At 37.4% G+C, this 10,929-nt stretch overlaps 1 protein-coding gene across 1 annotated transcript in view; it reads left to right on the plus strand.

The window, feature by feature from the left end:
* The window catches only part of AVL9 (AVL9 homolog (S. cerevisiase)), a gene marked incomplete at its 5' end in the record, with an annotated part of 19,436 nt that extends 9,089 nt beyond the window's left edge, over positions 1-10,347 (plus strand). Inside the window, 7 exons of the mRNA XM_010188591.1 lie at positions 632-1,188; positions 4,004-4,138; positions 4,897-5,116; positions 5,933-6,050; positions 6,865-6,918; positions 8,987-9,075; positions 9,916-10,347. Coding sequence (XP_010186893.1) covers positions 632-1,188; positions 4,004-4,138; positions 4,897-5,116; positions 5,933-6,050; positions 6,865-6,918; positions 8,987-9,075; positions 9,916-10,010 — 1,268 coding nt within the window. The remainder of the gene's footprint in view (positions 1-631; positions 1,189-4,003; positions 4,139-4,896; positions 5,117-5,932; positions 6,051-6,864; positions 6,919-8,986; positions 9,076-9,915) is intronic.
* Between the last annotated feature and the right edge of the window lie 582 nt (positions 10,348-10,929).

Genomic DNA, 10,929 nt, shown 5'->3' on the forward strand with positions numbered 1-10,929 from the left:
TGGTAAGAAAAAGAAGTTTGGACTTCCTTTTATATGTTTTCTGGTGATAAGTGGCACTGGCTGTACTGTTTCATTTGGAAATCAACTTATATGATGGTAGAGTTATGTTGGTATGTTGCCTGAAAGATGGGTGTCCCTGTGCTACGTACACATCTCCAAATACTTACTACTTGCACTCTATGGGTTGTTTCCTGTGCTTAATCGGAACCAGAGGATCTCTTGTATTGCCTAGTGGTAATATAGGTAGGACCCTGAATGAGTTGAATATTCCTGTCAAGTTCCTTAAAAAAACCCCACCAAACCAAATACCTCTTTTCCTTCTGCATGCGCTTTCAAAAGGAGAAAAAGGAAAAAACCAAACAACAAACAGACAAAACCAAAACTCCTATCTTTGCTAATTCTTGGCTTCTAACCAGTCTTAAAGCAAGAGTTGGGACAGATTCTTAAGGAGAAGGTGTGGGGTTTGAGATTTTTGAGGTTTTTTTTTTTAACACACACTTCCCTGCCCCCACCCCCCAAAGCAGTGTTTGAAAATATGTGATTTTCACTATGCACATGAGCACTTTGTTCATTTTATTTAACAAAAGTAACTACAGTTTTTATTGAGAAGTTGATACTCATGAATGCTATCACTTTGCAGGTATGATTGAACATGGTCTTACTGACTGCTCACAGTATAGACCAAGAAAGAGCATATCAGAAGATGTTGGCTTGCAGGAAAATACATCACGGTTAGATGACTCTGTTTCTGTGTCTGCTGCTGATATTTCAAATACAAACTTAGGAATGGGAAATGGAGACAGGAGGATGGCAGGAAACCATTCACTGGAAGGTCAAAAAGCAAACGTGCCTTTCTGTCAGTCAGAGAAGACTTGCAATGGAGCTCAGTCCTCCAGTGGTACTGTGCAGCACTTGAAAGTTCCTTCCCACACCTCTCCAGTGTCCTCTGAAAGTGACTGGGAGACCTTAGATCCTAGCATTTTGGAGGAGTCTAATTTGAAGGAAGGAGAACGTGAAAGTACAGCGTCAGAACAGGCTGAAAAACTTCCGGGCAAAGGGATGAGCTCAGAAAGCCTTCCAATCACTGTGCAGCCCCAAGCCAATACAGGACATGCAGTGCTTGTGCCAGGACTGATATCTGGGTTAGAAGAGGACCAGTATGGTATGCCACTGGCTATTTTTACAAAGGTAAACATGTTGTCCATGATACCTGGTAACTCATAAAGACATCTGTTTTTCAGAAGTGGCTAGTAATTTTGGTTACCCAACGCCACATGGACAGTAGGGTACTACAAAACACGTAAGTACAGTCTCTGGCAAGTGATTGTGTTCCTAGGCAGGTGGAAAGCATGAGTGCACATCCAAGAGGCGTGTGTACATGCACACATGCATTGCACTTTTATATGTATATGTACATTGTTTGCAATTCTACATGATGGTTCACTGCAACCCCACTGTGATTAGTTAATGGTACGTATCAGTAACCACTGGTGTTTTTTTTTTTTTACTCTGAAGAATTGCTGATCTAACCTATATGGGGCAAGATCAGAGTACTTAAGAAGTGTTTAGATATCTTTATCTAAACTAAAATTCTGAAAACAGTATCTTAGCTGACACTTAAGCCTATGTTTTCCTCTTTTTATTTTTGTATATGTATTTATAAATGTGTGTGTGTGTGTATATATATGCACAAAATCCATATATAAATATGTGTATATATGTACACACAAAAATATAAAAATATATATATAAGTATTTCATCCTTATTTCCGTGGTAACTCTTCTTAATTGTCTTTGACTCTTTCCATGTGCATGGTGCTGAGATGGAGAATTTTAAGCTTGTGCTGATGCTTAAGTGAACTACAGGTATTCCAGAGTGTCGCTAACAACTCTGATGGACATTGTCACATAACAAGTAGTATATTTAGTAGGGCTGGTTTCCCATGAAAACCAGGGAGAATGTGTCCCTTTAAAAAATACTTTTGTTAGTAAAATAAGTGATATCTTAATACGTATTTTTTATTTTGTTTTTAATGTAATAACTTTTTAGATTAACATTTGCCCAGAAAGTAGATGATTCAGATTTATTTCCTCAAGCTGATGAGGTTCAAAGTGATGTTTCTTCCTTTGGAGGTGCTTATTTGCATTTTCTTGCAGAACATTGTATTTGATGGTTGTGTTTGGGCTTCTCACAATAACTTTCGCTGGAAATTATGTGCTATGTGGGCCCAAGTGAGGAGGTCAGATGTCATTGCCCTCACGTCACTGTTAGAAACACTTTTTCAACAACAATCTGCAGTCTGGTGTTTGTCTTTATGGTCTGTTTAAAGAAAAGAATGGCCTGTAAATTATGCTTAGTCTAGGTCTATTGAAAATACTAGATTGAAAGCAAGAAGAAAATAAAAATAATTGAGAAGGGAGCCTACCAGTGCATACTTACTTTGCCACTAAGCTCATAAAATGGAAAAGTAAACAATTTTAAGGAAACTGACGATTTCTACTTGTTTAACTGCTGTTCCAGAAAGGTACTTTTCATTTTAATTTATCCAATGTAATTAAAGTAGAAAAGGCTCTACAACTCTTTAAGTTATCAGAAAAAATGTGGTTCCAAGTTACAGTTTAACCACTTACTGGAAAGTTTAAATCTCTTTTAGTGCTCTCATCTCAGGGTTGTTTCATGTCGTGCCACGGAAAGACTTAATAAACCTGGCAAATTTGAATGGGAGGAGATTTTGCCAGATGGCACAACGCATTATCCAAGTACACCTGAGCATAAGGAAAAATAGCTTTTGATACTTGTTTCTTTGGTACCAGTTCTGTAAGATCTAATACTCGTTTCATTTGCACTCTTTTTAATACGTTCGTGAAAATAGAAGTTGTTATACTTACAGACAAATGTGAATTTGGGAACTTGATACTTTAGTGAAAGATTTCCAGGACTTCACTGCTTGAATATACAGTAACTAAACCTTCCTTTGCCACCTTCTTAAACCACATTTTCAGAAAATTTTCCATTTTAGGTTGGTGATTCCTTTCAAAGCACCGTTGTTCCTTTGACACAGGCTGTTTATTTTTAACTGATAAGTGCTTGTCATCTGGAAAGCCATCCCCGTGCCTAGTCTAATGAAAGGGAATAGTTGTGCTCCTTTCTTCCATGTGTTTCCAATTACCATGTACTGCGTGATAAAGTGCACGTGCTCCTTGTTTGTCCAGTATGCCATGAGCTCTTCTGGGTTTCTTCTAGTGAATAAATTGCTTTGTGCTTTATGCAGTTGAACAGCTGGAATTAGACTTCAGGGCTACATTGATCTTACATTTTAAAAAAAATTACAATAACTACAGCTGCTTCTCAATGATACCTCAATGACTTAACCTCAGAGCCTTTTTTCAAAATGTTTGGGGTTTTGTTTAATTGGAATGTAGGATATTAGATTAATTTGCAAGTATGGAGTGGCTGAAAGGCAGTGTTTTGCTTTCTGTCCTGCTCTTTCTTCAAGCTGGCGTGCGCGTGCTTATCAAAAATTGATTGCTATCTCTGAAGCCTGGAAAACTCCACCTACAAAACTGTGGCTAGCAGTCTGTAGCTTTCCTGCATTAAGTGCCTCAGCACTACCAGAAAACATCATGGTATGCAAGTGGAGAGATTAATCTTGATTTCCATTGACTTCGTGTCTCTGAACTGACCTGAGACCTCACTCTTGTTTTATACTACTCATTCTGTTGTCTTATAAACACATTTGATTCCTGTCCTTTGCATTTTATTTCAGTTTCAGTCCTGAGACTGAGAGGCAACACAACCTCTTGCAAAATCTAATGCTTGTGGAATCTGGTTGCTTTGCTTTGCAGATGCAACATAGCAAAGCAATAGATAATCGTGGCTGAAGTTGTAATAACCAAGGTTCATTCTGGGTGGAATGTGCTAGCTATTATTGGGAGAAACTCTGAATATGGACAATTTTTTTTTTGCTTTATATTAATCCTGTAAATCTCCCTGTTACTTTAGGGATACCTTTGTTTGCCGTACATGGCGCTGCAGCAGCATCATCTCCTCTCAGATGTAACAGTCCGCGGCTTTGTTGCGGGAGCCACCAACATCCTGTTCCGTCAGCAGAAGTATCTGAGTGATGCAGTTGTGGAAGTACGAACCTTTGCATTTCAATGTCTTGAGCTGGCTGGGGAGAAGCAGAGGCCACATCTCAAATATAGCTTTAAAGTTTAACATTCATGCCCAAATGTTGAATTACTTCCATATGAAATAAATTCTTAAATAATTCCAAGGGTAAACATTTAAATAAATAAAACTGCTTATCTATTGCTACCTAAATCTAAACCCACAGTCTCCAAAAATATCAAGAAGAAACAAATGGCCAAAGAAATAATTAACTCTTCTCAGAAAGTCAGGTACTGTTCTGATATAACCAGAATACGGTCATCTTCCCAACTGCTTATTTGACAGGATTTGGCAGGGAAAGTTTGGTGCTTACATCTATTTGCCTAGCGGCTTCAGTTTATTGATTACCTGTATGTAGCTCACCAAATGCTGATTATATAGTTAAATCTATTTGCTAGAACTGAGTGTTTTCTTAGATATTTTTTTAACCTCTTGATTCAATCAGAAGGAAGCCAATAGCAGTATGCTTTATTATCCAATTGTATCAGTTTCTCAGCTGCAAGCACTTATTTTTGAAGCCCTTATTACAAAGTCATGAAAAAAGCCCATGACATGAAAAGTAAAATTACACCAGCAACAAAATAAAATTTTTTAAAGTGCCCTGCAAATTCTAATATTGGATATAATAATACACAGAAAAACAAGTATTAGTTTTGCACAGCTTATCTAATCCTATCCTAACAAATTATACAAATTTAATAAGGTTCTGCATTTATTTCCAACAGATAGAAGATGCTCACGTACAAATTCACGATCCAGAACTCCGCAAGATCCTGAACCCAACAACTGCTGACCTCAGATTTGCAGATTACTTGGTGAAGCATGTAACTGAGAACAGAGACGATGTTTTCCTTGATGGCACCGGATGGGAAGGAGGAGATGAGTGGATCAGGGCTCAGTTCAGCGCTTATCTTCATGCACTGCTTGCTGCTGTGCTGCAGCCAGGTAGAACAAATACCTTGTCTGGGGACTGAGATGAGGGTGGGTGTAAGAAGCATTTACTCTGTTAAATGTGTGGCCTATCATTGGATCTCCCTCTGCCTAATGTTTCATTTTAGACTGCTTTTTCAGTTGTCCTTGCCTATCCTTGTCATTGTTTGACAAGCTTATTGCTTTTTTTTACTTCACCACCTTACAGAGACTTTCTTTGTTGACTGTCTCCTTCTCCTTGATTTAATTAAGCTTTCCTCATAAGTAGAAGTACCTGAAACCCCATATATGATGAGACTTTTACAGCTTCAGTGTCTTACAGACTATGTTGCAACCTGAAGTTAATTTTGGGGAACTAATTGGATTCAAGGAGAGGTGAAGTTAGGTGGCTGTTTTCAGGAAGTTTTATTAGGCTGTTCCATTTCTTTCCCTTCCTGCCATGATCTTAAGTAGGGATTCACATAAGTAAAAAATGTAGTCTAGAGGATTTATAAGCTTGTGTTTTCTGGAGTTCAGTATTTTTTGTCTTAACTCAGAGGAAATTTTCCTCTTTACTTAGAACTTTGTAAATGAATTAAAAATAAGAAAAGTATTTTTTTTAAGTTGCTTTTTTTTTTCTTCTTGTCCTGACATTGAAATTTGAACACTTTGAAATTAAAATAATACAATATTATTGAAGTGCCCAGTTTTTAGTGCTAGAGTTTTAATTGCCTTTGATTTGATAAGAGCCTGGAAAATTTTGATTTTTCTTTACAAGAAAAAAAGTAATTTGTCGTGTATTACATCTCTAATAAATTGCTGCAAATTCTCATCTTGATTTTAATGTATCAGACAATGAAAAGACTTTATCAGACTTTGGAACAGCATTTGTAGCAGCCTGGAAGAATACCCACAACTACAGAGTATGGAATAGCAACAAGCATCCGGCTCTGGCAGAGGTAAATTCCAGGTAAAGAAACTTTTTTTTTTTCCCCCCCCCTCCCTTTCTTTTTTCCCTTGTTCCTGCTATAAAGCCATGAGCATGAAACTTTGGGGCCCTATTCTGTAAGTACAGAAACGAAGTATTTCTGTTCATCTATACCTTTCTCTAATTCTGAGCTGTTACGAAGGAAAATATATCCAGAGTCGGGAGAAGTGAAACTTGTTCAGGTTGACTTTTGGCTGTCCCAAGCTGCAGAAGGTCTCATTCCTCAGGAACTGTCCTCAGATGGTTCTGCTTTTTATTAGTTGCTTCCAGGTGTTCAGGGAATAGCTGTGTCCAGGCTTGTCACTGATGGGGATGGAGGGGAGCTGGCTGGTGTATGTTGCATCTTCTATGCTTTGGGTTGTTTTGTGTGTATTTTCACTCAAAGATTAGATGATGCCGACCTTGGTAACCCTGCTGGCTGTGCATGTGTTCTGTTTAGCATGGGTTATTACTGTACTGCAGGGAGTTTTGTTTGCTTTGTCAGCTGCTATAGTCTGAAGACTGCTCTTTTTCCTTTTTTATTTGTTTCCTTTTTTGCTTATTTTTCTGCTGCTAGAAAAGATGGTCAATATCCGGTCTGTAAATAGAAGGCACGTTACAGGTAGTTCATAGGAAATCTAAGGTTGAATCATCAGTAGGACCTAGCCTTTCATAAAGTGACAGAGTAGTATAGCTACAAAATAATATTTTTCCTTTTTGTAAGCCACAGAGTACAACTAATAATTGTAATAATATGGATTCGTAGTGGAAAAAAATAAATACTTAATGTTTTCTTGGGTTTTTCCTCCTCTTCTAGCCACCCGTTCCAGGGACAGTACTCTGTATCAGATGTTAAGTTAAGATTGTCACAGTAAGTATACAGTACTTTAATCTACTTTTTTTTAAAAAACAGTGTGGTCAAATATTTCTAACTATATTAATAACATTTGCTGTGATGAACTAAATGAAATAATGATTTAAAACTAAACAAAATAATGATTTAAATTGGTCATGTACATGAAACTATAGTCAACATTCTCTGCAGAACATCACCACATCTAAAGATTAAACATTTGCCTGAAATAGGGAAAAACAGTGCTAATGCCCTATTTTGTGTTGGACTTGATGTAATAGAGCCCTGATTTTTTTCATTGTGGTTATAAGGCTTTTGCATATTTATTTTTCAATTGTAAACTAAAGTTGATGAAACTTTCATCAGTGGTCTTCTGTATGTTGACATCAAGTCTCAGTATTAGGACAAAACAGCCTTTTTTTTCCTTAATTAGCTGGTTTTTAATACAACATTGTTCTAAACCCCTCAAAGTTCACTGGATATGTACTGAGGCATGGTTCAGTTCCTTCAGTTTAGAAGTTTAAAATGAGCTTTACATGATCTCTTATTGCACTACGCTCAACTGAACTTTAAGGTGGTCTCTGCTCTTACCTGTAGCATTCAAGTCTAAACCTCCTTGGTGCTTTTTACATTCCCATAGCAGCGCAGCTCTAACTGAAGCCTGAATCCAGTCTTGGAGTTGCAGTGAATTATCTCTTCTTGTTTATGCACCAAGCAAAATGGATCGTTTTCTCCCTTAGCTGTGTTGACTGTAAAACATCAGAGACTGGTTCTTTAAGATGCCTGTAAATCAGCAATATCACGCTGCTGGTTCTGCACCTGCCTTGACTGTACACCATTATTTTCAGTATACTGTGAGTAGACCTAAAACACATGCTAATATAGAAAAACAGCTTGAGGAATAAAAAGGTTAAGACTGCAGCCTGCTGAATCTTTTTGATGCTTTTGCTGACCAACGACAGATTAAATTTCCATGATGGTGATTGAGAATGCAAATAAATCAAGGTTTATCTCAAGGTAACTGCCTTCAATAAGGTGCATGCTGATAGGAGCTCTTATTATTAATGGATGGTCTTTGTAGAAAGACTTAATTTGCAAGATATGGAGGTGTCTATAATCTTTTACTTGCCCTATTTTTGTGTTGGAAAGGGGAGATACTAACTCCTCTGAATAGCCTGAAACCAATGTAAAGGGACCCGTACTTGGTGTGTCTCTAATAATAAATATATTTACAACGGTGCCTTTATTCTCCAGATGGGACCTTGTTATCAGATAACCATCAAAATTACTTTGCTTTTGCAAACTGAGCCTAAACTTGTTCTTGGTGCATTCTGTTCTTTCTGCTTTTTTTACCTACACAGAAGATTTTGCAAATGGGAAACGGATGTGGCATGATGTGTTAAGTTTTACATAAATGGGTCTGCAAAGCCTAAATGTGGATTTGAATGTTACAATTTAAAACAAAATGAGATTATTTTCAATGATCACACGTATGCAGTAGAACTGATTGTTTTGTTTTTCTTTCCAAATGATGGCAATGTCTGCTGTCTTCTTGTGTTTCTTCAACAAAAGCAGGAAAAAGGAATGTAAACTGTACTTGATAAAAAATTTAATCTTGGAGCAAGTTACAAAGTAAACACTTTTTATAAAAAAAAGTTATGACTTATCAGTAACACTGTTTTGTTTAAAGCTTGTATATATTGGGGCCAAAACTTCTCAAAACTACTGCAAATCTGACTTTGTAATTTAAAATATAAATGCACTTTAGTAAACATTTAGGAAAGGTATAAAGTGTGTTGTATAAGATCGAACCATTGGGCACTTTGATTCCTGTCATGCTGACAGTATCTTTTCTTCCTCTGAGAAGCTGGCCTAATTGATCCAGATGGATAGATAAGATGCATTGCAGGAATTACGGCCTTGACTATATATAGATATCTATATATAGATACAGATATATATACACACACATATAGATGAATGCTATGTAAACTTGTGTGTATTGGTACTTTAACTATGTATTTTTCTCATACCTGGAAGTAAAAAGAAGGCAGTCAACTAACAGTCTTCAGTATCTCTCGTTTAGCTCTGTGCAAAACAGTGAACGTGGAAAGAAGATTGGAAATGTGATGGTTTCTACTAGCCGAAATGTTGTACAAACAGGAAAAGCTGTAGGTAAGAAATTTATTTAAAACAATCTTGTACCTAAGCTTTTTTTTGAAGAAGCATCCTGTATCTTGGTTATATTTCACTCTAATCCAAGTGTGCTTTATAACATGCATATAAAACAGAGCAGCATTTTGAGGGGTAAAGCTCTTGACTGAGGCCCTCTATATTGTGTGGTAGTGGAAAGACAAGCAGCCAGAGAAATAACTAGTGTAAATTAATTTCCCAGTGTGGGCTGGAGATGAATGTGGGAAGAGCAATGTTCAGGTACAAGCTTTCATGTAATCTGGAAATACTAAGACCACACCACCACCACAGCACCTTCTGCATTGAGCTGTTCTCATTTTTATGTCATTTGACTGAAACTGTCCAGAGCTGCTTGAAATCAGCAGAAGACCATGTGTCATTTTTTGCAATAGTCTGTAACTTTCTGTCAAAGCACTTGTTGCATTTGAACAGGGGTGACATCACGTTGTCATCCTGCAGTGCGGGATAATGTGAGTTCTCCATTGAAAACTCTGATAGTATTTCTGCAGTAGCTTTGCCAAAAATTGTTTAGCTTCCTCTTTTATTCAACTGGAGTCTTTCTACACATCTTGCTGTTGTACACTCTGGCAAGGCACCTTTTGGCCCAAAGTCTGGCGACTAAGGCAACGTAGGTCATTTCTGCTGAGCTAGTGTGTTCAAGTTCTCTGAATATTTTCTGACAGACCCTGGACTTGGATTTTAAATCCCAAATTGGACAACTAAATGTGTGATTTTTAGGGTTTTTTTTATGTAGTTCTTTTTTGTAGCTTAGTGATGATAACACTACACTACTGATCTTCTTCCTTTTGGTTTGTAATGCAGGTCAGTCAGTTGGAGGAGCCTTCACAAGTGCAAAATCAGCTATGTCTTCATGGTTTTCCACTTTTACACAGTCAACTCAAAGCCTTGGGGACTAAATCATGGTTTTGCACAATGCTGCTGAATATTTCGGGTGCAAGGCTTTCTCTGAGCTGTAAAAAGACCGCCCCAAGGCATAGGGGTGGCAGGACCAAAACAAGGTATATGTTGCTTACAAGCAGACATGGAATGTTATCGTTCAGTTTCACTGGAAGGGTAGAAGAATGGTGAGTGTCTCTATACAATGGGATGGCATTTGCTGTATATTGGTTGTATTTAAAATTACTACTTTTCTTCAAAACTGAGCCTTTATAAAGACATTTACAAACAGGGCTTGTTGCAAGCCAAATGTGTTTAACTTTAGATTTGTACATTTTCTTGGATGTTGAAAATATTTATGTAAACAAGTTATATTTTTCAATCCAAATAGCTAGACATTTGTGAATTACTAGAAGTAAGCAGAGTATAAATACTGATTCCTCTTTCAGGTTGGGTTTGAGAGCATCTCTGCAAAATGATACAGTGGAAACCCTTAAAGGGTTCCAGGCCAGGTGAAACTTTCTCACTTTCATCTGCAAACTGATCTCAGCAGGGTGCAGAGCAAGACTGTGGCTGACTTGAGGGTTTTTTCCTTTCTCCTATGTAGCTGTGTACGGTTGTTTGCATTCATCTGTCTCTGGCTCTCTTTGTGTCCCCAAATCTGTGATGGTTGTGAAATCAGCAGTTTCTTGATGTTATGCAGTAGGCTTTCATAACTTTGCATATATTTTGGCTGTGTTTTCACCCTGGGATGTGAATGGGATTCCAATTGGAGAGATCTCTTCAGGAAAAGTATAAGAAAACAGTTTTCCCAAATTGGGATTAGATCATAGACAGTTTTGTGAGGTCTTGCTTTCTTAGGATGTAATTACACTGTCAATGTAGTTACATACATACAAATATAAAGCACTAAAATGCCTAAAACTAGCACAGTAGCAA

This window comes from Mesitornis unicolor, unplaced genomic scaffold (genome assembly GCF_000695765.1).
Source record: "Mesitornis unicolor isolate BGI_N332 unplaced genomic scaffold, ASM69576v1 scaffold52457, whole genome shotgun sequence".
In the NCBI taxonomy this organism is placed as follows: Eukaryota; Metazoa; Chordata; class Aves; order Mesitornithiformes; family Mesitornithidae; genus Mesitornis; species Mesitornis unicolor.